The following is a 26,318-nucleotide window of genomic DNA, read 5'->3' on the forward strand; positions in this document are numbered from 1 at the left end:
AGAGGCGGCAGGGTAGCCTATTGGTTAGAGTGTAGAGGTGGCAGGGTAGCCTAGTGGTTAGAGTGTAGAGGAGGCAGGGTAGCCTAGTGGTTAGAGTGTAGAGGCGGCAGGGTAGCCTAGTGGTTAGAGTGTAGAGGTGGCAGGGTAGCCTAGTGGTTAGAGTGTAGAGGCTGCAGGGTAGCCTAGTGGTTAGAGCGTTGGACTATTAACCGGAAGGTTGCAAGTTCAATCCCCCGAGCTGACAAGGTACAATGTCATTCTGCCCCTGAACAGGCAGTTAAACCACTGTTCCTAGGCTGTAATTGAACATATGAATTTGTTCTTAACTGACTTGCCTGGTTAATAAAAGAGGTTGAATACGTATTGTCTCAAGACAATTTCAGCTTTTTAATTCGTTAAATATTTCTAAAAACATAATTCCACTTTGACATTATGGGCTAATGTGTGTGGGTAGGTCAGTGACACAAAATCGCAATTGAATCATTTTTTAAATTCAGGCTGCAACACCACAAAATGTGGAAAAAGTCAAGGGGTGTGAATAGTTTCTGAAGGGAGACACTCTGTGTGTGGGTAGGTCAGTGACACAAAATCGCAATTGAATCATTTTTTAAATTCAGGCTGCAACACCACAAAATGTGGAAAAAGTCAAGGGGTGTGAATAGTTTCTGAAGGGAGACTGGGAAGGAGAGGGAACAATGAATGGAGACAAATCATGAGAACCTGCTTCAGAGCACAAACGACCTTAGACTGGGGGCGAAGATATAACATTCCTACAGGACAATGACACCAAGCACTGGCTTCAGAACAAGAATGTGAAAGTCCTTGAGTGGCCCAGCCAAAGCCCTGACTTGTATTTCATTTAAAGTCCGTGGAAAGACTTGAAGATTGCTGTTCACCACCACTCCCCATCGAACGGCAGAAAATCCCCAAATCCAGATGATCAAAGCTGATACAGAAATACTCAAAGATGTAATCACCAACAAATGTGATTTTTGTTGTAAATGAGATCTGTATTTCATTTTCAATAAATGTGAAAAAGAACAAAACATTTGAAATAGGTTTTCACTTTGGCAATATGTGATACTGTTTATATGCTTACACACAGACACAATGAGGGCAAACACAACAATGTCATTCATTTTCATTGTCCGTAATATGACTATAGTAACAATTTGGGGGGGGGGGGGGGGGAGACAGCTGTCGAACCCATTATCACTTCAGGTTATCAATCAACATGTGGTAATCACTGAACACGTCTACACTTAGTTCAATTATGCCACCTAGTGGCATGAAAATCTGTCTGTTGACACTTCTATAGAGTCAAATATTAGCAGTGAGGATTAAGTCTACGAATGCTACACACTGACTTGACAGCTGAGAACTTCCATTCTCCTTGGTACATGCTGTAAAGAAGAACACTAACCCGGTGGTCCCCAGATCGGTTTCAGATATTCTAAAGGACGTCACGCTGCTTGCTTTAGCCGGGCGGCAAATGAGGTCTAAGGTACCGCATCTCAGCGATAGAGCCATCGCTAGTCCCCGGTTCGAATCCAGGCAGGATTTTTTTTTTCTCCTTTATATAAACTAGGCAAGTCGGTTAAGAACAAATTCTTATTTTCAATGACGGCCTAGAACGACAGATTGTTACCTTGTCAGCTCGGGGGTTTGAACTTGCAACCTTCCGGTTACTAGTCTAACGCTATAACCACTAGGCTACCCTGTCACACCCGGCCATCATTGGGAGTCCCATAGGGTGGTGCATAATTGGCCCAACGTCATCCGGGTTAGGCCGCCATTGTAAAGAATTTGTTCTTAAAATGACTTGCCTAGTAAAAAGATCAACGGTTAAAAAATAAAAACAGGTAGCGATTCCAGTCTGCTAGCACATGACCGCCCTCCCTTCAGGGGACCGTCTTCACTTACACCACGCCAAAAGCTAGCTAAAATCAGCAGCAGAAGTGGGGACATAGGCTGAGGATTACATTCCCCCCATGTGATCTATAAGATGACAATTTACACCCTTTTTTCAGGACCATTATCCTTAAAAATCTGAAAAATTTGCACCAAAAAAATTGTTTTATTTGCAGCAACATGCAAAGGCTCTAAGATCAAAATGTAGACGAGCAGAAAAACCAAGGACATTAGATCTCTGGAGCCAAGTGTAAGTAGGGACATTTTTTTGTTGTTCAATCATTTTGAACAGAAAGAGTCAAATGAAGACCAGAATATTCCAAACCTACACTCAGGGGGCTCACCCATCAAGATCAACAAAAGCATGCAAACTTAGAAGTGGTGGTTTAGACTATGCAATTGTAGTCTTATGTTTAATTTATTTTTTTTTAAAAAGAAAAAAAGACAAAATCTCTTAATTTGTGAAATGCTTATTCAGTATACTCAATCATCGTTAAAAAGCAACAAAATCCTAATAGTAGATTAAATTACTTCACAACACCCATCCAAATCATTTTGGGTGCAGTTTAACTTAACTATTAAGAGTGTGGATTGGAACACATAAGACAAAAACAAGGGGGAAAAAACAACATTGTATTGATTAGACAAAGTTCACTTCAAAACAAATTGTACATTTCATACAACTTATCAATCACAACGAGACTCACAAACCTGCAGGGACAACGATACAGATATTCAACAGGACAAGCGACCCAATCAAAAGCTCTCAAATCACTCTGTACATTCCATTAACTAAGAAAATTTAAAAAAAAAGTTTGGTTTTCAAAAGGAAACGCTTTAATTATTCAGATAAGCAATAAAATACTAAATTAGAAGTTGAATTGGGGGACGCAGGATCCAACTTATAATCATAAAATAACCAATCCAGGGCCAAGAGGAACTGAACCAACCAGGACTAAAGCTCAGATTTTAAAATTAGATTGTGGGAGAGAGGGGCATTACACCCAAGGCAAGGCTCCTCTTCATTACAACCCACTAGCAGGCAGGCAGGCAGGCTGGCACAACGCCAGGTGCCACGGTTCCAGCATGACATTCCCTTCAGTCCATACATACCACTACACCAGTGGAGACTGGTGGTCACTTTTAAATCAGGAGGACAGACTCATTGGTATGGAACTAACAGAACTGTATCAGTGTTCCATTCCAACGAGTCTCTACTCCTTCCATTGGACTATCCCTCAACAGCTCCCCTCAGAGCGGCTCAGTGCTGGCTCTCCACCGAGGGGGACCGAGACCGGGACGGCTTCCGGGCCGGGGCAGGAGAACGGGAGCGTGGGGGAGGGGTACGGGAACGGGGGGCAGGGGAGCGGGAACGCGGGGCAGGGGAGCGGGAACGCGGGGGAGGTGTACGGGAACGAGAGCGTGCGGGAGGGGTACGGGATTTGGAACGGGAGGGGGAACGTGAAGTGGAGCGATGTGCAGCCCTGCCCCCTCCTCCTCCTGAGGAAGGCTTCTTCTCCGGAGTACGGCTGGCAGAGCGGGGGCTCCTGGAGCGATTACGGCTCCTGCTGCGGCTGGGGGACTTGGAACGGGGGGACCGGGAACGGCTACGGGACCGGGAGTAGCTGCGAGAGCCACGGGAACGACTCCTGCTGCGGCTGTTGGAACAGAATAAAATAATTAATTACATTTACCCCACACCCAACCACTAATGTAGGCTGCTCCCTAAAACACAAGTCCGTTGCATTCCAGTCCTTTATACTCCAATCTCAAGTCCCTTAGTAGTGCTCAAAACTGCAGGCCAATCTTTGAAGCTACATTTCTGTAGCTATCTAGACTGCCCCCAAACATCAAGACACAGTCGGGCTCACAATTATAGATGCAAACGGAAAACCCACAATCTTGTATTTATCCAACTTCACAACAAAATTGGAAGAGGGGATGCCTACCGGCTCTTGCGATCCTCAGACAGCTTCAGCTTTCGTCCATTCAAGTCTGTTCCATCAAGCTTATCAAGGGCGTTCTTCATATCACTGTGTGATGCGAACTCAACCACCCTGTCGAGTCAAATCACATTGTAGTTGACAGTTCAGTTCATAATAGCAGCAGGGCAGACCACATGTGTGTTTGTTTTATTAAAACAAGACGGTTTCTAAATTGGACAGCCGTCCCTCATTTTATCCCTTCCATTTTGTGCCTTACGAACAGGACCCTGGTCAGACAACTCACCCTTCATTCTTGTTGGTTCGGTGGGCATCCACAAAGGTGACCTCTCCAACTTTCCTCATGAGATCTTTCAGGTCCTGTGGTGAAGCATACATGAGTCAGTGACAGACCAGCACACAAATGTGGCTGAGAGAACTCTGAACCTGGGACAAGAGAAAAATCAGTAAAGCAACACGACAGTAACCCCCCCCCCCCCCCCCCCGTAATATTGACCTCGTCAAAACACAGCTACAATGTGATGTTCTGCCATTTTCAGACGAGGGGCGTTTAAGTGACGAGCCACTTGCCATGGCTTCACAGCTAACCAGTTGACTTAAAAAAAGGAGAAACCGGACACTACTTAGTCCCCCGGTATTGTATTTCAGGTTTGTTAAGTCAAATAGGATTGATGTGACAAATAGGAAGCTGGTGAGAAGCGACAAATCCTTTGAGGTGTCGCGTCTTGGACATGTTGTCGGTTAGTGGCAACTATACTGTTTTTTAGGGGGCGTCGCTAAACTAAAATCAAGTCTATGGAGATTAGAAGTATTTTCATTTCATCATGACCCATTTTGATCAAGGGGTTCTTTCAGTAACCTATTAATTAGCCTACTATAAATTTTCCATAAGTTTTCCCAGTAAGACTAAAGTATAGGATGTTCTACTTCCTGTTCCTCCCAACCCTTAAACCCAATCACATGAGTTATATGTTACTTACCGTTCCATACCCAGGAAGACATTAGCAAAGAGCCACGTGTCCAAATAGAGGACCAATGGGAACCAATGCAGTCACAGTGTTAAGCCCTTGAGAAACGACCTCCCTCAGCCTTGACAGACCCGGACTCCGGCCAGCATCCACAAGTAAAGGACCACCAGAGATCAAGTAGGGGAAGGAACGAAGGAAGAGGGTGTGCAGTGTGCCCAACTGTCAACACACCCAGCTCCATCAGCAACAGATAAAAGAACCAAACGGGAGAGTGTAGGGAACGTGGAGTGGGTTGAGGGAGTAACAGGCTGGCTGCATTCAGGTGTGTGGGGGGGGGTGGGTTTCCACCAGACCAGACCACAGAACCTCCAGACTGGGGCTTTACGAGGGACCATCCTAAGGCTATCCTGCGCTAGAGCCCTTTCACCAGCTACGGGGCCCAGCCAAGATTTAGACCAGCGGCAACTGCGTGTAAGGAGAGGCACCAAATGGACACTATTGAAAACACAACCAGCAGAGGGCGCTATGCACATAACACCTCTAAGGAGGTTGTGCATGCAACTCCATTATAAACTAATAACCAGAATAAGAATAAGCTGTTAAAAAAAAAACTACGGTGTGATTTAAATTTACCTTCTGGTATAAGTGCTTATATATATAAAAAAAAATATATGTTGTTTTATTGTTGAATGAAACAGTAAAAACTAAGTCAATAAATAAAACAATGAATTCCTGAATCCAAAAGGGGCCTTGCCGTTCTATCGGCCCTAATGGACATTTGAGCATATAGCCGTGTCCTTTGGTAATAAATCAAAGAAAAACATGTTTTCAATGAGAATACAGCTTATAAGGGGGGAAAAAAGCAGTATCAGTACAGAGTAATGGTCTGAAGCAGATGGGTTTAACCTCTCACCTGCCAACTGATGCGTGACGACAGGTTCTCCACGATGATTCTGTGTTCAGTGCGCACTGGAGGACCATACCTACTGCATGGGAGGAAGGCAGAGAAAAGTTAAGCACAGAGAGGTTTCATACACATGAGAGCCTGACATTAAATGAAGCCAAAGGTCAATAGATAGTGTATGAATGTACAGCATTGGATCAAGACAGGGTCACAATGTATTCTAATCATGTATATAGAATCATGTATTCTAATCACACTGGGGAAATGACTCCTCCTCCTAATTATTCAGTTGGTATATTCAATACGTGTAAGACATGCTACTTCTGCACACGGAGCCACCAAGGAAGGTCAATGTCTCCGAGCGATGAAGGGGGAACTAAAATAACACCGACTAAAGTCCATTCGCTGCAGGTGAAAAGGTTGAAAATGAAGCGGTGTGGTTTGTATACCTGGAGCCTCCGCCACCTCCACCGCGGCGATCACCAGACCCCTGGCGGTAGCTGCTGAAACGAGGCGAGAAACGTCCTCCTCCTCCTCCGCCGCCGCCCATCCCGGGTCCACCACCCCTCCCTCTTCTGGAGCGGGCATGCTCTATAGTCACCCTGGTAATAAAAATAAAGACCAGTCAGACACTTATAAGAGGGCTGCAGAAATGACTAAAAGACTTAGTATTCTTTCTTCATCCTACGTAATCTATTTGGATTATCTGATTAACGTCTCTGAACGGGAGAGGGGGGGGTCATCGAAGGTGTTAGCAGATCCAGAATTTTAACGGACTTGTCCGGAAGTGGCGTCCAGATTCAAACGTGAACAGAGAAACGGTCTAATATATGCCGCTGCCCTTGTAATTTATGAGGCGCGTGTAGCTTGTTGTTGGCTAATTATTAGACGAAGCAACAAACTGCTGGTGTGTAGCTTGTTGTTGGCTAATCATTAGACGAAGCAACAAACTGCTGGTGTGTAGCTTGTTGTTGGCTAATCATTAGACGAAGCAACAAACTGCTGGTGTGTAGCTTGTTGTTGGCTAATCATTAGACGAAGCAGCAAACTGCTGGTGTGTAGCTTGTTGTTGGCTAATCATTAGACGAAGCAACAAACTGCTGGTGTGTAGCTTGTTGTTGGCTAATCATTAGACGAAGCAGCAAACTGCTGGTGTGTAAGCTTGTTGTTGGCTAATCATTATGCTACAGATAGAGACTTGCTCCATGTGACGCAAAAGTTTGGAGATAACTGTCAGAAGCTCATAGTACAGCCCCTCCCGCTATACCAGCGTCATCTCCCTCTCGCCGGTTAGCGGGTCTGGATCCGACCAGGTCCACAAGGAATGGGTCTAGTTGCCTCACGGGTCAGTTTGGAACGTGTGTATATATTATTTTAGATGCATATCGGATCCATTTTGAAACTGGGCCCGTGAAGACCTCTAGTTGTTAGTACCAGGATCTGACCACTAGATGCTAATATTAGGTACCATTGAATTGCATTTGCGCCGCAAATTCCAAGTTTCGACAACAATAGCAGCGCATGAATTGGCAACAACTGCCCGAGTTACACCGGGAGGGCACAATTCCACCATCAGTGCTCAGACTGTCCGCAATAGGCTGAGAGAGGCTGGACTGAGGGCTTGTAGGCCTGTTGTAAGGCAGGTCCTCACCAGGCATCACCGGCAACATTGCCTGTGGACACAAAGAGCCCGGATCTCAATCCCATTGAGCACATCTGGGACCTGTTGGCTCGGAGGGTGAGGGCTAGGGCCATTCACCCCAGAAATGTCCGGGAACTTGCCTTGGTGGAAGAGTGGGGTAACACCTCACAGCAGAACTGGCAAATCTGGTGCATCTCATGAGGAGATGCACTGCATGATTTATTGCAGCTGGTGGCCACACCAGATACTTGACTGTTACTTTTGAGACCCCCCCCCCCCCCCTTTGTTCAGGGACACATTCAATTTCTGTTAGTCACATGTCTGGAACGTGTTCAGTTTATGTCCCAGTTGTTGAATCTTGTTATGTTCATAAAAATATTTACATGTTAAGTTTACTGAAAATAGTTGACAGTGAGAGGACGTTTCTTTTTATGCTGAGTTTATAACAATTTAATTATATCTATATTTGTGCAAAAAAAAGTTGTGATCACAAGAAAATCCTAACAATTCAAGTAGAGTACAAAAATCAGGCAGAAAAATTGAAGGCTATCATAAAGGGAGAATAATTATTTACCCATGTTAAGTTTCCTGAAAATAAACTCAGTTTATTTATTTTTTGCCGAGATCATTACATCGTTTTTTCATCCTAAATCCAGAGCATCAGCTCCATACTACACATCAGACAGAAATTATACCATCTACTCGTTGTTGGGATTTGTTTTTTCAGAAACAAAAACAGGTCCAATACGGTACTCTACTTATTGAATATTATTCAAATCCTATACATGAACAATTATAGTTCAATCAATTCACTTAAATCCTCTGTGATCAAATAATGTTGCGGGAAATCTATTTCCAACTCCAGAAATTACTTCAGAACAATCTGAGGTGCCTTGGGCTTTCTGGGTGGAACAACCCAGTTGTGTACTTAGGTAGTACTTTAACGCATTTTTACCTTAGTAGTTTTTTTATTATTAGTATCTGTACTTTGCCTTTTATATTTTTGACAACTTATTTCACTCCTAATGGAAATAATGTACTTGTTACTCCATTCATTTTCCTCTGACACCCAAAAGTACTTCGAATGCTTAGGAGGACAGGAAAATGGTCTAATTCACACACTTATAAAGAGAATATCCCTGTTCATCTCTACTGCCTCTGATATAGCAGACTCACTAAAACACAAATGCATAGTTGGTAAATAAATAAAAACAAAGTGTCGTCTGGTTTGCTTAATATGACATTTGAAATTATTTATACTTTTAATACGCAAGTACGCTTAAAACTAAATACTTTTAAGACTTACTCAAATTGGTATTTTACTGGGTGACTTTCACAAGTCATTTTATTCTACTCAAGTATGAAAATGGTGTACTTCTTCCAAAAATGGCCATGTGTATTAAATGTCCAAACATAACATGTTGCAATTTATCTTTCTTGAGATTTTGCTCAATGTGTATCCAAACCATTACCTTTCACTACAGAGTTCCTTGCCATTCAGCTCGTAAACTGCATCATCCGCGTCTCTGTGGTCGTCAAACTCCTGATTAACGAGAGGGGGAGGGGGGGGGGGGGGGGGTTAACTAATCAACAAACAAAACATTCACAATAGGTGTTTGATCAAGACACGAGGCATGGCCGACTTACCACAAAGCCGAATCCGTTCTTCAAATTTACTTCCCGGATCCTTCCATAACCTTTGAAGAACTTCTCCACGTCCCGCTCACGAGCATGAGGGCTCAAACGACCGATAAACACTCGACATCCACTCATAGTTATCTGAAAAAAAAGGGAAAAAAGTTGACTTGGTGATTAACTGAACATTTAACCCCCCAAACACGTAGGTTGCCGACAAGGCCCAGATCAGTGTGTGCTAACTAGCTAACGTTAGCTAAGAGTTATCAATACTAAAAGTGCACTTTAGCCAAGTTAATTAGCCCTAATGCTGGTTAGTACTAGCCAGATAGCCGTCTAGTCTGGGTTCGGCAACGTATAGTTTCACATATACGCTAAACGAATAAACTACATACCGTTTAATATGAATTAAAACACAATCTTGATCATGTGTATATTATACGTTAGTAAGCTAACTAGCTAACGTTAGTCGCCAGCTATCCGGTCGCAGTTCGTTTTTTCCACGAGTTCCCAGTTGTCTTGAACGCGGCATTTACAACCCGACGAAAAGGCCGCAATTATACGAAACAAATGTTGTGTTAGTGGTGCTATTCTCTGGGCGCTAAAAACAGTAGTTGGGATTATTTTAATTTTTTGAACTTCATCGTATGTTACATCGGAGATCCAGCCAGTCCACAAAAATAATCGCAGTTCCGTCGGCTACGTACGTTATTAGCTAGCTAACGTTACCATGTCGTGCAGTTGCCTTTTCGCTACTCTAGCTAGTTTAGCTGCATTACTAGCTTAGCACTCGGGACAAAATATGAATCATTAACATTATTGATTCGCCAAAATCCTTGTGCAAGTCTACTGACGACATTTACAATTATCGAAATTTGAACCTCACCCTTGCCGTTGTCTTCGTTACTTCTGGTAGTGTGCTTGCTTGGTTGTTGTGTATCAAAATGGCGACTCCGAGTGAGAGAAAGATGAGGAAACCGGATGTTCATCAGCACCAAGGGTGGTGGGCGTGCTCCAGTCCTGCAGACCTATCAAAAAACGTTCCACAAGACCCATGCCACAGATATAACAATGAGACAGATATTTCACCGGATGTATAAATGTGAAGCATCCGGTTGATGTTTCAACATTTGGTGGTGAGAGGAAACCAAGTGGCCTCCAGTGGGAGAAGATGAAAGCGAGATGGTTTATGGGCAATATTCTGCTAATGTTCTCATCGATTAAATATTTGATCTCAATACAGTGTTCAAAACTAGAATATGATACGAACAGACTGGACTAAGTTTTCTAGACTTCACCCTTGGCCAACGTTTTTTAAAATTGCGTTTAGGAGAGCAAGCGCAAATTGAGTTATTGCACAGGCGCACTTGAAATTAGGCGTTCCCTATCGGAAATATGCAAATCAATGCTAGAACGAGCCAATAGGCTCTCACTGGCTCGTGTTTAGCTCTGCCCGCCTTCTTGCTTGTTCTGCCCACTATGAGTAATTTACTCCCAGAGGAAACGACATGCTGTGGTCTATCTTGGGTTAGTTATAACAAACATCTTTGCTCCTGCACTCTAAACATCTCTGAACAAAAATGTACTGAAAATGTACATACAAAATAGCCAGATCTTTATGACACATTTCCCAACATCCTGCTGGCCATCTCATCTGACTGAACTCAAAATAAGGTTTTCCTCCCATTCAATGGTGTTCAGACGGTGTGGCCAAACTCAAGGACAGGACAACATATTACTGCTATTCTTGTATCTTTACTCTATTACCATCCTTAACATTTGTGGCATCGTCTTACAATTCGGTAAAGCACATACATAAATACAATAGAAAAGGTCTTCTCTGCAGAAAGTACCAAAAATTATTTCAATATAGAGCATGGAATACTGACCTTTACGGAACCTATTTCAATTTCAAGATGACAATTTTTTTTTTTAATCTTCCTGAATTAAAAAAAACAAAAAAACAACGTAGATGACACTACACATTAAAAAAATTAATGAAAATATATAGATGATTTTAAAAAATAAGTATATAAACAAGTAAATATAGTTATTTTATTTTCCCCAGTTGTCATGGAGATGATGTATAATAATGAGACACCGGTGTAACAAACAACAGGTCATGTGATTTCCTTCCTGAGAGGGGGATGGGATACGGAGGGGTGGAGGCAGACAGACAGACAGACAGTAAACCAAGGAGGAGAAGAGAAAGAAAGGACAATATTGTCCTCCAGAAAGACTGATGTACGGAATGCAATGGACTGGACTTCAGAATGGATACTATTGACTCTACCAGAGCAGCTGTAATATAATGCAGGAACAGAACAGAATAACATGTAGCCTAAGGTCTGTCTCATCTGGAAACAGCATTATTGATATTGTTTGATAGGATGGTAGTCGGTGTAATACTCTATCTAGTCCAAGACTTGCTGACTGGTAGGACAACTGGCTGACTGGTAGGATAATTGACTGACTGGTAGGATAATTTACTGACTGGTAGGATAATTGACTGACTGGTAGGACAACTGACTGACTGGTAGGACAATTGACTGACTGGTAGGATAATTGACTGACTGGTAGGACAACTGGCTGACTGGTAGGACAATTGACTGACTGGTAGGATAATTGACTGACTGGTAGGACAACTGACTGACTGGTAGGACAACTGACTGACTGGTAGGACAAATCAAATCAAACTGACTGTCCGGTAGGATCAACTGACTGACTGGTAGGATAATTTACTGACTGGTAGGACAACTGACTGACTGGTAGGATAACTGACTGACTGGTAGGATAATTGACTGACTGGTAGGACAAATTAAATCAAACTGACTGACTGGTAGGATAATTGACTGACTGGTAGGACAACTGACTGACTGGTAGGACAACTGACTGACTGGTAGGACAACTGACTGACTGGTAGGATCAACTGACTGACTGGTAGGACAACACAATATTATTGTAGAAAGACAACCTCCTCCCTGTTGTTTCAGGAATCACCTGTGAATCCAACACATTAAGAGACATAGCCAATCAAAAGACATCTCACAACAACAAAACCTTTTTCCTTCACACAATGCCCTAACTGTAACCCCCCCCCCCCCCCCCCCCCTCCTTCCTCGAAGGGCCTCCAGACCCCTCATACACCTACTCAATCACTCTCTGGGGAGGAGGGGTCAAGACAAGAGGAGTTGTATGAACAGAAACCTGTGATTCAACAACTATGAGTTTCACTTTCACTGCTGAGATTTCTTATGTTGTGCGCCGACTGATCGGTCACAAGGGCTGAGATTTCTTATGTTGTACGCCGACTGATCGGTCACAAGGGCTGAGATTTCTTATGTTGTGCGCCGACTGATCGGTCACAAGGGCTAAGATTTCTTATGTTGTGCGCCGACTGATCGGTCACAAGGGCTGAGATTTCTTATGTTGTGTGCCGACTGATCGGTCACAAGGGCTGAGATTTCTTATGTTGTGCGCCGACTGATCGGTCACAAGGGCTGAGATTTCTTGATCAGGTTTCATCTCCTGATGAAAGATTGAATGGTTCCCATTGAAGAAGTGTATAAATGAGACATCTGCCAGTGTTATTCATCACATGATGGTAGTAAATAGCTAATTATATGGGGGGGGGGGGACAATGTCTTGTTAAACAATACATGAGACCATGAAATAGACAAATAACACCCAAATATATAATACTAATACGATAAAATGTTATCATTGAAATCAATATGGTCCAAAACTAATTTCGATGTCTTCATTTTTGTCCAATCCTTTGCTCTTGGCACATCATTTTCAAGTTAAGAATGACATTTAACAGAAATGTGCTGGTTTAAATCACACATGTAATTACTCCTTCTAAACAGAGCACATATCACTATATATCAGGTTCATATCACTATATATAGTGCACTACAACGTCCAAAAAATGGCCAGAATATTAACCCCCCCCCCCCCCCCCCCACACACACACACACACACACAGACACACACACATCTTTGAAGTTAAGAATGAAGGCCCAAGTAAGGAGGTTAAGTACCTCTTGAAGTGAGCAGCAAGTAACATCCTGCTAACGTCACAATACCAGTAGTCTCAGGCGTCGTCCCAAATGGAACACTATGCCCTGGATTGGGCACTTATTTTGACCAGAGCCATAAGGGCCCTTGCAACAACAACTAAAAATTGTGCACTATATATAGGGAATAGGGTTCCATAGGGCTCTGGTCTAAAATAGTGCACTATATATAGGGAATAGGGTTCCATAGGGCTCTGGTCTAAAATAGTGCACTATATATAGGGAATAGGGTTCCATAGGGCCCTGGTCTAAAATAGTGCACTATATATAGGGAATAGGGTTCTATAGGGCTCTGGTCTAAAGTAGTGCACTATATAGGGAATAGGGTTCTATAGGGCTCTGGTCTAAAGTAGTGCACTATATATAGGGAATAGGGTTCTATAGGGCTCTGGTCTAAAGTAGTGCACTATATAGGGAATAGGGTTCTATAGGGCTCTGGTCTAAAGTAGTGCACTATATATAGGGAATAGGGTTTCTTAGGGCTCTGGTCTAAAATAGTGCACTATATATAGGGAATAGGGTTCTGATCTAAAGTAGTGCACTATATAGGGAATAGGGTTCCATAGGGCTCTGGTCTAAAATAGTGCACTATATATAGGGAATAGGGTTCTATAGGGCTCTGGTCTAAAGTAGTGCACTATATAGGGAATAGGGTTCTATAGGGCTCTGGTCTAAAATAGTGCACTATATATAGGGAATAGGGTTCTATAGGGCTCTGGTCTAAAATAGTGCACTATATATAGGGAATAGGGTTCCATAGGGCTCTGGTCTAAAATAGTGCACTATATATAGGGAATAGGGTTCCATAGGGCTCTGGTCTAAAATAGTGCACTATATAGGGAATATGGTTCTATAGGGCTCTGGTCTAAAGTAGTGCACTATATATAGGGAATAGGGTTCCATATGCCTCTGGTCTAAAGTAGTGCACTATATAGGGAATAGGGTTCCATAGGGCTCTGGTCTAAAGTAGTGCACTATATAGGGAATAGGGTACCATTTGGGACGTACATTTAGATGTATCTTTGTGGTGTCTGATATCCGTTTACTCTACAATAGAAGGAGCTCTGCAAGAAGAGAATCAGGGTGGATCGGGGATGAAGGCTGACAAAAGTTTAAAAGGTTCATGGAAAAAGAGAAATGACCAGAAAGTAGCCCAGACCTACAGTACATCATGTAGCTGTGGGCAATCTAAAAGAGCCATGCCATGCTCTGAGTTAGTTTGTTAACAAACCTATAACAAATCCCCCTCCGGAATATATCTACCATATCTAAAAGGGAGAAAACCAGGGAAAGGATCTAAGGATCTGTAGGTTTTGCAGGACCCCCCCGGCCCCGTACTACCAGGCTAGCTAATCATCCGTCGTCCTCGTCTCTGTTCTCAGGGGTGGTACTATGAGGTCAGGTGGTTATTCACTACATCCCCTGCAGAGGGGACCTGGTGACCTTCTGGTCCAGGGTTCGAAGGTCACAGGTAATTGAGAGAGTCCTATTGGCTGTTCTCTTCAGACCTATACAGTCATTGGCTCAGACCCGTGTATGGCGACAGCTGTGTGAGGATCCGGTGCCCGCCCCAGCGGTCCCGGAGGCTGAGTTCGGGTCCTCGTCGCTGGACTCCCCGGCCTCCCGCTCCTCCTTGTGGAGCCCCATGCTGATGTGGCTCTGGAGGGCAGCGGGGGTCAGCCACTCCTTAGGGAGGCAGGTCTGGAGGAAGGGCACGCAGGAGCTGAAGTAGGCCAGACGGTTCACCCAGCGAGGGATCTCACGCCCACACAACAGCTGGAATAAGAACGAAAACAAACATGTTATTGACAGTAATGGCTCTATCAGATCGTTCACAATACATGTCAATATAATGTATAAATCAAACAGTAATCCTCTGTAACGAAACGGTGATGAAACAGAAACTGACCTCAGACAGCGAGGATGAGAAGTGGTTGCAGTTCTTGTGCATTAGATGGTAAGAGTTGCCCTTGAAATCTGTTCCCAGGTCCTCCATGATTTTATCCATATCCTCCACTGCAAAGTCTGTTGTGCCCAAAGCGATAGCCTCCCTGTGTTAGGAAAAATATGTTTCGTAATCATTAGCAACAGCTAATGGGGATCCTAATAAAATAGCAAAATGAAAGGTGGTAATTGGGTGCATATAGTGTTATTCTATCCCTGTATAAAAACTGGTATCAGTGACTCTCGTCCCAAACACCAACCATCACGATACAATGAATGAATACAAGGCCACTGCTCAGTAGGACATGTCTCCGTCCCAAATTGCATGGCTCCGTCCCAAATTGCATGTCTCCGTCCCAAATTGCATGTCTGTGTCTCAAATTGCATGTCTCCGTCCCAAATTGCATGTCTCCGTCCCAAACTGCATGTCTCCGTCCCAAACTGCATGTCTCCGTCCCAAATTGCAATTCTGTGTCCCAAATTGCATGTCTCCGTCCCAAATTGCATGTCTCCGTCCCAAATTGCATGTCTCCGTCCCAAATTGCATGTCTCCGTCCCAAATTGCATTGTCTGCTTCCCAAATGTTGTCTTTATGGGCCTTGGTCAAAAAGGGAATGGGGTGCAATTTGGGATACAGGGTAATGTTGTCTTCACATCACTACTGTAAACAAAGACAGTCTTTGATTTCCTGTTGCTGTCATGAAACAGCGGCCATTGACCACTTCTTTATGTGATTAGGCACTTTGTGTACCCGTGTGTGTGTTTTAATGTAAACTCACTTGAACTTGAAGGTCTCTCCTAATTCAGTGGCGTTTCCAGGATTGATTTCAAATATGCCACTGAAGGGATACGGGTGGCCCCCATATGCAAACTCTGTAGTAAAGAGGAGGAATAAAGGTTACACACTAGGTAAATGTGCTATCTTCATTGAGACAGCTCATGATATGGGCATGAGAAAAATGATGGCTGTCTCCACCTTGCTTTCCAACAAAGGTACATGAACCGTGTGGCAAACTGAAGGTGAGACGATATCGTGCGGTGTGAGAAGATATCGTGCGATGTTAGACGATATCGTGCGATGTTAGACGATATCGTGCGATGTTAGACGATATCGTGCGATGTTAGACGATATCGTGCGATGTGAGACGATATCGTGCGATGTTAGACGATATCGTGCGATGTGAGACGATATCGTGCGATGTGAGACGATATCGTGCGATGTGAGACGATATCGTGTGGTGTGAGAATCTCTATAGAATAGAAGCTGTGTTATAGAATCTCTATAGAATAGATGCTGTGTTACAGAATCTCTATGGAATAGAAGCTGTGTTATAGAATCTCTATAGAATAGATGCTGTGTTACAGAATCTCTATGGAATAGAAGCTGTGTTATAGAATCTCTATAGAATAGAAGCTGTGCAGAGAAACATTCCACACTTCCTCTCCATTTTGCCAAAAACACAATAAATAAGTGAGGGAATGAGAAAGTAGTGAAGGTCTTCCTCTGTACCTCGGCCATAGATCTCAATGCCTGAGTGGTAGACTCCAACACCCAGAGTGGAAGTGTACTCATTGATCCAGTACTAGAACGAGAGAGAGAGAGAGAGAGAGAGAGAGAGAGAGAGAGAGAGAGAGAGAGAGAGAGAGAGAGAGAGACAGACATACAGAGACAGAGACAGAGACAGAGACAGAGACAGAGACAGAGACAGAGACAGAGAGACAGAGAGAGAGAGAGACAGAGAGAGAGAGAGACAGAGAGAGAGACAGAGAGAGAGAGAGAGAGAGACAGAGAGAGAGAGAGAGAGAGAGACAGAGAGACAGAGAGAGAGAGAGAGAGAGAGAGAGAGAGAGAGAGAGAGAGAGACAGAGAGAGAGAGAGAGAGAGAGAGACAGACAGAGACAGAGAGAGAGACAGAGAGAGAGAAGTGGTTTTAAACAATTAGATACAGTATCCTGGAAAGGTTGGAATGCTCTTTTTCAATTGATTCATTCTCCCAGGGATACAGAGTAGATCGTAGTACAACATATCTGGAGACTATTTATGGTATTGATCAGCTCCATACACCAGGGTTTAGTTTGTTAAGTGCATACAAACCTATCATACATCTCCATTATGACATGGCTTCCACTGAATGCAGGGTAAGTGGCTAGATGATGTGGCTTCCACTGAAAGCAGGGTAAGTGGCTAGATGATGTGGCGTCCACTGAATGCAGGGTAAGTGGCTAGATGATGTGGCGTCCACTGAATGCAGGGTAAGTGGCTAGATGATGTGGCGTCCACTGAATGCAGGGTAAGTGGCTAGATGATGTGGCTTCCACTGAATGCAGGGTAAGTGGCTAGATGATGTGGCTTCCACTGAATGCAGGGTAAGTGGCTAGATGATGTGGCTTCCACTGAATGCAGGGTAAGTGGCTAGATGATGTGGCGTCCACTGAATGCAGGGTAAGTGGCTAGATGATGTGGCTTCCACTGAATGCAGGGTAAGTGGCTAGATGATGTGGCGTCCACTGAATGCAGGGTAAGTGGCTAGATGATGTGGCGTCCACTGAATGCAGGGTAAGTGGCTAGATGATGTGGCGTCCACTGAATGCAGGGTAAGTGGCTAGATGATGTGGCTTCCACTGAATGCAGGGTAAGTCCTACTCAGCACATTTGGCAAATTGAGGTCCTTTCTTTCCTCCTCACGGACAGGATATTGATGCTTGTGGACAGGATATTGATGCTTGTGGACAGGATATTGATGCTCGTGGACAGGATATTGATGCTCGTGGACAGGATATTGATGCTCGTGGACAGGATATTGATGCTCGTGGACAGGATATTGATGCTCGTGGACAGGATATTGATGCTCGTGGACAGGATATTGACGCTCGTGGACAGGATATTGACGCTCGTGGACAGGATATTAACGCTAGTGGACAGGATATTGATGCTTGTAGACAGGATATTGATGCTTGTGGACAGGATATTGATGCTTGTGGACAGGATATTGATGCTTGTGGACAGGATATTGACTCTCGTGGACAGGATATTGATGCTTGTGGACAGGATAGTGATGCTCGTGGACAGGATATTGATGCTTGTGGACAGAATATTGACGCTCGTGGACAGGATATTGATGCTCGTGGACAGGATATTGATGCTCGTGGACAGGATATTGATGCTCGTGGACAGGATATTGATGCTCGTGGACAGGATATTGATGCTCGTGGACAGGATATTAACGCTAGTGGACAGGATATTGATTCTTGTGGACAGGATATTGATGCTCGTGGACAGGATATTGACGCTCGTGGACAGGATATTGATGCTCGTGGACAGGATATTGACGCTCGTGGACAGGATATTGATGCTCGTGGACAGGATATTAACGCTAGTGGACAGGATATTGACGCTCGTGGACAGGATATTGATCTTCGTGGACAGGATATTGATGCTCGTGGACAGGATATTGATGCTCATGGACAGGATATTGATCTTCGTGGACAGGATATTGATGTTCGTGGACAGGATATTGATGCTGGGTAGACTAGTCTAAATGATGACACTATTATGGACAAGACCGATTTTATTACTTGTCTAATGGCCGCCAAGCATCACCAGAATAACACCCTCGATATTTACTGGACAGGAGCATCAAGCTCATCACCCTGTGAAGTTAACAACTCATTTAATCTGTAGCCTATTAAACTAGTCGTAGTGGGGCGAACACACAACATATGACCAAGTCGACTGACTCCTAGTTTACTTCCATATGATGGTTATTATATCAATATTTACACGCATATCCAAAATTCGGCACACACCACAAATTAATTCTCAGACACAAAAAAAAGATCCCACCATCTGCGGACATTTCCTGTTTCCGTTAAGCCCCATGTCGTGACTTTTTTTAAATGCGTCGGGTAAATTCGTCCGCATTTAAACGGTTGGATGGAAAACTGGTTACTGCAGAGATGACAGTAATTCAGAGATGACAGTAATTCAGAGATGACAGTAATTCAGAGATTACAGTCATTCAGAGATTACAGTCATTCAGAGATGACAGTCATTCAGAGATGACAGTAATTCAGAGATGACAGTAATTCAGAGATGACAGTCATTCAGAGATTACAGTCATTCAGAGATTACAATCATTCAGAGATTACAGTCATTCAGAGTACAGATCTTTACCCTTCTTCCCAAGTGTGCACTTGAATTTAAAAACGGTTGAAGGGAGTCTTCAATCAATCAACCAATCAAATGTGTTTTTATAAAGTTCGGTTCGATTCCCAAGGGGGACCGGAATGAAAAAAGTATGAAAATGTATGGACTCAATACTGTAAGTCTCTCTGGATGAGAGAGTCTGTGTCACGCCCTGACCTTAGTTATCTTAGTTTTCTTTATTATATTGGTCAGGTCAGGGTGTGACTCGGGTGGGTATGTTAGTTTTTGTATTGTCTAGGGTTTTTTGTTCATCTATGGGGTTTTAGTATGTCTAGGTATATGTAGGTCTATGGTTGCCTGAATTGGTTCCCAATCAGAGGCAGCTGTTTATCGTTGTCTCTGATTGGGGACCATCTTTAGGTAGCCATTTCCCATAGGTTATTTGTGGGTTCTTATTCTATGTTTAGTTGCCTGTCTGCACTACTCATATTTGCATCACGGTTCATTTTGTTGTTTTGTTAGTTTGTTCAGTGTTCTTGCTTTAATTAAAGAAGAATGTACGCTTACCACACTGCGCCTTGGTCTCCTCCTTAAGAGGGATGTGACAGTCTGCTAAATGACTCACTACTGTAAGTCTCTCTGGATAAGAGAGTCTGCTGAATGACTCAAATGTATATCATCTCCACCAATCCATTCTGGTTATAGTTCACACAAAGGGAAGAAAACTGGGATGAAGCCTATGATTCTCAATCTAAGCCATGATCACTCTTTCTGGTTGCCTGGCTACCCATCCACATCACCCAGCCAAACTTGTGTTTCTTCTCCACCATGAGTCTGGATTCACCATGAGTCTGGATTCACCATGAGTCTGGATTCACCATGAGTCTGGATTCGCCATGAGTCTGGATTCGCCATGAGTCTGGATTCGCCATGAGTCTGGATTCGCCATGAGTCTGGATTCACCATGAGTCTGGATTCACCATGAGTCTAGATTCACCATGAGTCTGGATTCACCATGAGTCTGGATTCACCATGAGTCTGGATTAACCATGAGCCTGGATTCGCCATGAGTCTGGATTCACCATGATTCTGGATTTGCCTCCCCCTACGATTTCTAGAATGCGAACACATTCTGACAGTTCTGAATGGTCTCAGAATCTGATAGGTTGGGCAAGAGCCTACATGAAGATGTTATTAACTTTCATACTCTGATTGGTTAGAGACAATCCAATCACTGATTCATTTGTTTTGAACAACGCCCCTCGTTTTGACTTCTAGGCGGGCAGCTAAAGACAATGTATGTAGCGATGGATAGAGCAGGGGAATTATATTCAGGCTGAGTCGCCATGGCGATCTTTCTGGGGTTGTGACACGCAGCCCTTGCATGACCTGTAGTTTTCCAGCCAATGACTTGGTCCTAGACAGGAAATGGGCTGGCTGATGGACTAGTCAGTCTTTAGCCCAGTGGGACTAAATTAGGTGTTTTACGCAAAATTATAATGATTAAAAAATATATATAATTATTTAACCTGGTAGGCTGGTTGAGAACAATTTCTCATTTACAACTGCGACCTGGCCAAGATAAAGCATAACAGTGCGACAGAAACAACAACACAGAGTTACACATGGAATAAACAAGCGTACAGTCAATAACACAATAGAGAAAAAATAAAGTCTACATACAGTGTGTGCAAATAGCGTGAGGAGGTAGGGCAATAAACAGGCCTCAGTAGCGAAGTAATTACAATTTAGCAGATTAACACTGGAGTGATAGATGAGCAGATGATGATGAGCAGATGATGATCAGATGATGGTGTGTAAGTAGTGACACTGGTGTGTAAGTAGTGATACTGGTGTGTAAGTGGTGATACTGGTGTGCAAAAGAGCAGAAAAGTAAATAAAATAAAAACAGTATGGGGATGAGGTAGGTAGATTGGGTGGGCTATTTACAGATGGCCTACGTACAGCTGCAGTATTCGGTTAGCTGCTCAGATAGCTGATGTTTAAAGTTAGTGAGGGAAATGTAAGTCTCCAGCTTCAGCGATTTTTGCAATTCGTTTCAGTCACTGGCAGCAGAGAACTGTAAGGAGAGGCGGCCAAAGTAGGTGTTGGCTTTGGGGATGTCCAATGAGATATACCTGCTGGAGCGCGTGCTACGGGTGTGTGTTGTTATCGGGACCAGTGAGCTGAGATAAGGCGGAGCTTTACCTAGCATAGACTTAAAGATGACCTGGAGCCAGTGGGTCTGGTGACTAATATGTAGCGAGGGCCAGTCGACTAGAGCATACAGGTCGCAGTGGTGGGTGGTATAAGGCGCTTTGGTGACAAAACGGATGGCACTGTGATAGACTACATCCAATTTGCTGAGTAGAGTTTTGGAAGCTATTTTGTAGATGACATCGCTGAAGTCGAGGATCGGTAGGATAGTCAGTTGTACTAGGGTAAGTTTGGCGGCATGCGTGAAGGAGGCTTTGTTGCGGAATAGAAAGCCGATTCTAGATTTGATTTTGGATTGGAGATGTTTGATGTGAGTCTGGAAGGAGAGTTTACAGTCTAACCAGACACCTAGGTATTTGTAGTTGTCCACATATTCTAAGTCAGAGCCGTCCAGAGGAGTGATGCTGGACAGGCGGGCAGGTGCGGGCAGCGATTGGTTGAAGAGCATGCATTTAGTTTAACTTGCATTTAAGAGCAGTTGGAGGCCACGGAAGGAGAGTTGTATGGCATTGTAGCTCGTTTGGAGGTTTGTTAACACAGTGTCCAAAGAAGGGTCGGATGTATACAGAATGGTGTCGTCTGCATAGAGGTGGATCAAAGAATCACCAGCAGTAATCTAGGTTAGAACCGTCCAGAGTAGTGATGCTAGTCGGGCGGGAAGATGCGGGCAGCAAACGGTTGAAAAGCATGCATTTGGTTTTGCTAGCGCTTCAGCTAATAAGGGGTGCTTCTAGGGAAAACATTTTTGCTGGTGTGGGAGTCTTAATGAGAACAACTGGGCCAGTGTGTTTGAAATGCCTGGGACGATTTCTGGTCCCAGCCCATCCCTCATCCCAGCAGAACAGAGCTACAGTGGGGCGGAAGGTAGCCTAGTGGTTAGAGCGTTGGACTAGTAACCGCAAAGGTTGCAAGATTGAATCCCAGAGCTGACAAGGTAAAAATCTGTCGTTCTGCCCCTGAACAGGCAGTTTTTCCTAGGCTGTCATTGAAAATAAGAATTAGTTCTTAACTGACTTGCCTAGTTTTAAAAAAATAACAGTGGGATTTAATTAGGTGTTTGAGCACTGTCACTTTCAGACATCCTCATCTGTGACTGCTGGCCTGGAGATATCTGAAGGGAGGAGGGGCCAACACTGTGACTGCTGGCCTGGAGATATCTGAGGGGAGGAGGGGCCAACACTGTGACTGCTGGCCTGGAGATATCTGAAGGGAGGAGGGGCCAACACTGTTACTGCTGGCCTGGAGATATCTGAGGGGAGGAGGGGCCAACACTGTGACTGCTGGCCTGGAGATATCTGAAGGGAGGAAGGGCCAACACTGTGACTGCTGGCCTGGAGCTATCTGAAGGGAGGAGGGGCCAACACTGTGACTGGCTGGTTGTCTATCAAGGGACTCAATATCCATTCTTGTGTGTGTGTGTGTGTGTGTGTGTGTGTGTGTGTGTGTGTGTGTGTGTGTGTGTGTGTGTGTGTGTGTGTGTGTGTGTGTGTGTGAGAATAAATAGTAGGCTAGTACGTTACATTGATTCCCATGCACAGAAAACTTCCAACAAACAATCTTACCATATCATACACATTAAGGATAACAGGTTCATTGGCCATGGTTTAATCCTGAGATGGGAAGGCAACGTCCTCCCGCTCCGACGTTATAGTAGCACCTTCAGCCCCCCGACACGCCAAAGGTGCATATAGGATGCAATTCTGCTGATGTGCGCTTCCCGGATGGGCTACTCACACTGCGCCGTATTGGATGGAGCACCGGGATAGAAGGATGGATCGAATGTCTCTCATGCCTCAGCCAAAACAAAAAAATCGGTCCAAGAATTCTACCCGTTCCAAAGCCAAGGGTATCTCGATTGTAGATTTTGAAAAAATTACTGTATCAAATATCAAGGCAGCGAAACGTGAACGACGAATGTTTCGCTTTTTGACTGTAAAGACCACAGGCACGCACATAACGGTACTAGATCCCGACCGGAGATAGCTTGCTACAGTAGCTAGCTCGAGCTAGACAGTTACAGAACTGTTGAACACGGCCCATTTCTATTCCCAAAGCAAGAAAAATAGGTCCTCTGGAAATCAAATGATGGTTAGCGTTAGTTTCACTTTGCTTGCTTCCGTTGTCACATAAATAGCGATCAATTGCGTGTATATTGAGACGCTAAAACAACACCGCTGGGAGGATGAATATGCGAGTGTTCGAATCCGGAAATGTCAGCCAGGTCGAGAGCCACCTAATTTCACTTTTCTCTCAAATGCGGCCACTGAAGGCTGTATGGCAAAATAGATAGTATATAAAAGCTAGCTGGCTATAGATTCACGTATTGTTTTACGGTTCACTTTAGGCTTGTCAGCTGTGTGGTGAAAAACTAGCAACATCGTAGACGGTATCAGTGGTGCATGATGTGGCCCTCATCACACAGACAAACCGTTAGAGTCGTGTCGTTTTGCCGTAGGTAGTCAACTACCGTCCTCTGTCTCTGTCCGTTCGATGAGATATCCCCCCCCTTCCCAATCGTATCTCTCACCGCAACACAAAAAAAACTGGTGTCCTCCGGTCTCGTGAAAACTGCTCAAAAGAAAGTGAATGACATCATCCGAACCGTGTCTCACAGCTGGCGGAACGTCCTGTGGACGAGCCGGGTTCTCTGTGAATGGGAATGGGTGGATTCGATTATGTTGAGCGGTGGCAAACCGGTCTATGGCCCGTGACTAGAACGGGCAAAAGTGGTGAGGGATGAGCACCCATCTCAAATAGAATAGTAATTGTTTGTAATTTTATTTAAATGACGGCCTACCCCGGCCAAATCCGGAAGACGCTGGGCCAATTATGCTCCTGCCCTATAGGATTCCCAATCACAGCCAGATGTGATACAGTCTGGATTCAAACCAGGGACTGTAGTGATGCCTCTTGCACTGGGATGCAGTGCCTTTAGACCACTGCTGCCTCTGATCTGGAGGACTCACTAAACAGAGAACATCCCTGGTCATCCCTACTGCCTCTGATCTGGAGGACTCACTAAACAGAGAACATCCCTGGTCATCCCTACTGCCTCTGATCTGGAGGACTCACTAAACGGAGAACATCCCTGGTCATCCCTACTGCCTCTGATCAAGTATGACAATTCAGTACTTTTTCCACCACTGGTTAGAAAACAAGCTCCAACGGGTAAAAACCGATTTGAACAGTCAACCAGCTCCAGAACTCTGTCTCTTTCCAGAGCTCAGACTTTCCGAACTGAAAATCACTAACGTCATGATTTGACCTCGTATTTTTCCCGAGTTGCCAGTTGTTTTTGAACACAGTATGTATGACTCAACGCCCGGGAGGCAGCCCGGTTCCCAAAACGAATACAATCAATTTTCACCCGGTGCGAGAAACACGCCTACACGGTCGCCCGAGACAGATTTATCGAGCCCCCCTCAATGAGTGAGGAGGGGGAAAATGTTGATTACATCATCGTGCTAGTGCTACTGGCTGCCTCGGGTCCAAGAACCCCCCCCCCCCAATCCCTCCACCACCAATTGACAATGGACTGCATACATGAGGGGGGGGGGGGGGCATGTTGTTGAATTTACCGAGAGATCTATGCTTTTATTTGAAACTTTTCACTTTTATTTTTTTAATCATCGTCATGAATTATCATAATCCTCATTAACATCATCGGCATTTTACAGAGCAATTAATTTGGGGAATTTCCACTAGGAATCTTTATGGAGGACCCATATGCACTAGGCTACATCATAACACAAATAAATACTCGCTGCTTGGATGATATATAAGGCGACGAGGATGAACAAATATTTGCGAGAATAAAAAAAGAGGCACATGCTGACCATAAAGGTTGATTTCTTTAGGATTGTTTTATCCATTGTGAAAACAAACTGATTTATTTTAAGGCTAAAGTTATACAGTCCATAACATTGAAAATCTGCAAGCATATTATCGCCTAACAACAACGTACAGGAATTGTGAACTTTAATGTGCTGCATAAAGTATGTCTCATTCAGATAAGTAATAATGAAATGAACAAATATAACTCACATTCATCCATTATTTCAAGCCTCATTGTGATTATTTCATACGCACGTCATGCGTGTGAAAGGCAGGTAGCCTAGTGGTTAGAGCGTTGGTCTTGTAACCAGTAAAGAAAGGTTGCAAGATCAAATCCCCGAATTGATAAGGATTTATTTATTTATTTAATAAAACGTTCGTTCTGCCCCTGAACAGGCAGTAAACCCACTGTTCCTAGACCAGTTAACCCACTGTTCCTAGACCAGTTAACCCACTGTTCTGTTCCTAGACCAGTTAACCCACTGTTCCTAGACCAGTTAACCCACTGTTCCTAGACCAGTTAACCCACTGTTCCTAGACCAGTTAACCCACTGTTCCTAGACCAGTTAACCCACTGTTCCTAGACCAGTAAACCCACTGTTCCTAGGTCTTCATTGAAAATAAGAAATTGTTCTTAACTGACTTGCCTAGTTAAATAAAGGTCCAAATTTAAACAAATGCACATTTGACATTGTAATCATTTAGCAGTCACTCTTATCTAGAGTGACTTTCATCAGCTACCCTCAAGCCATGAACAATTAATCAAACGCCCCCCCCCCCCCCTCCCAACCTCGCTTTTGTACACTGCTGCTACTTGCTGTTTATTATCTATGCACTGTCACGTCACCCCCACCTACATGTACAAGTTACCTCGATTAACCTATACCCCTGCACATTGACTCAGTACTGGTACCCCCTGCACATTGACTCAGTACTGGTACCCCCTGCACATTGACTCAGTACTGGTACCCCCTGCACATTGACTCAGTACTGGTACCCCCTGCACATTGACTCAGTACTGGTACCCCCTGCACATTGACTCAGTACTGGTACCCCCTGCACATTGACTCAGTACTGGTACCCCCTGCACATTG

At 44.1% G+C, this 26,318-nt stretch overlaps 2 protein-coding genes across 2 annotated transcripts; both read right to left on the reverse strand.

The window, feature by feature from the left end:
- Nucleotides 1-2,290: 2,290 nt before the first annotated feature.
- On the reverse strand, nt 2,291-10,037 carry LOC109904355 (serine/arginine-rich splicing factor 5). The gene is made up of 8 exons (XM_020501607.2): nt 9,890-10,037; nt 9,016-9,147; nt 8,841-8,911; nt 6,176-6,328; nt 5,736-5,808; nt 4,141-4,214; nt 3,861-3,968; nt 2,291-3,569 (listed from the first exon to the last, which is right to left on the reverse strand). Exons 2-8 carry the CDS (start codon nt 9,139-9,141, stop codon nt 3,173-3,175), a joined length of 1,002 nt encoding a protein of 333 aa, XP_020357196.1. The 5' UTR covers nt 9,142-9,147; nt 9,890-10,037; the 3' UTR covers nt 2,291-3,172.
- A 1,001-nt stretch (nt 10,038-11,038) lies between these two features.
- Nucleotides 11,039-24,053, reverse strand: LOC109904354 (deubiquitinase DESI2). The gene is made up of 5 exons (XM_031787697.1): nt 22,953-24,053; nt 16,537-16,609; nt 15,806-15,899; nt 14,992-15,133; nt 11,039-14,858 (listed from the first exon to the last, which is right to left on the reverse strand). Exons 1-5 carry the CDS (start codon nt 22,989-22,991, stop codon nt 14,607-14,609), a joined length of 600 nt encoding a protein of 199 aa, XP_031643557.1. The 5' UTR covers nt 22,992-24,053; the 3' UTR covers nt 11,039-14,606.
- Between the last annotated feature and the right edge of the window lie 2,265 nt (nt 24,054-26,318).

The sequence above is a fragment of the Oncorhynchus kisutch genome, linkage group LG14, assembly GCF_002021735.2.
Source record: "Oncorhynchus kisutch isolate 150728-3 linkage group LG14, Okis_V2, whole genome shotgun sequence".
Taxonomy (NCBI): domain Eukaryota; kingdom Metazoa; phylum Chordata; class Actinopteri; order Salmoniformes; family Salmonidae; genus Oncorhynchus; species Oncorhynchus kisutch.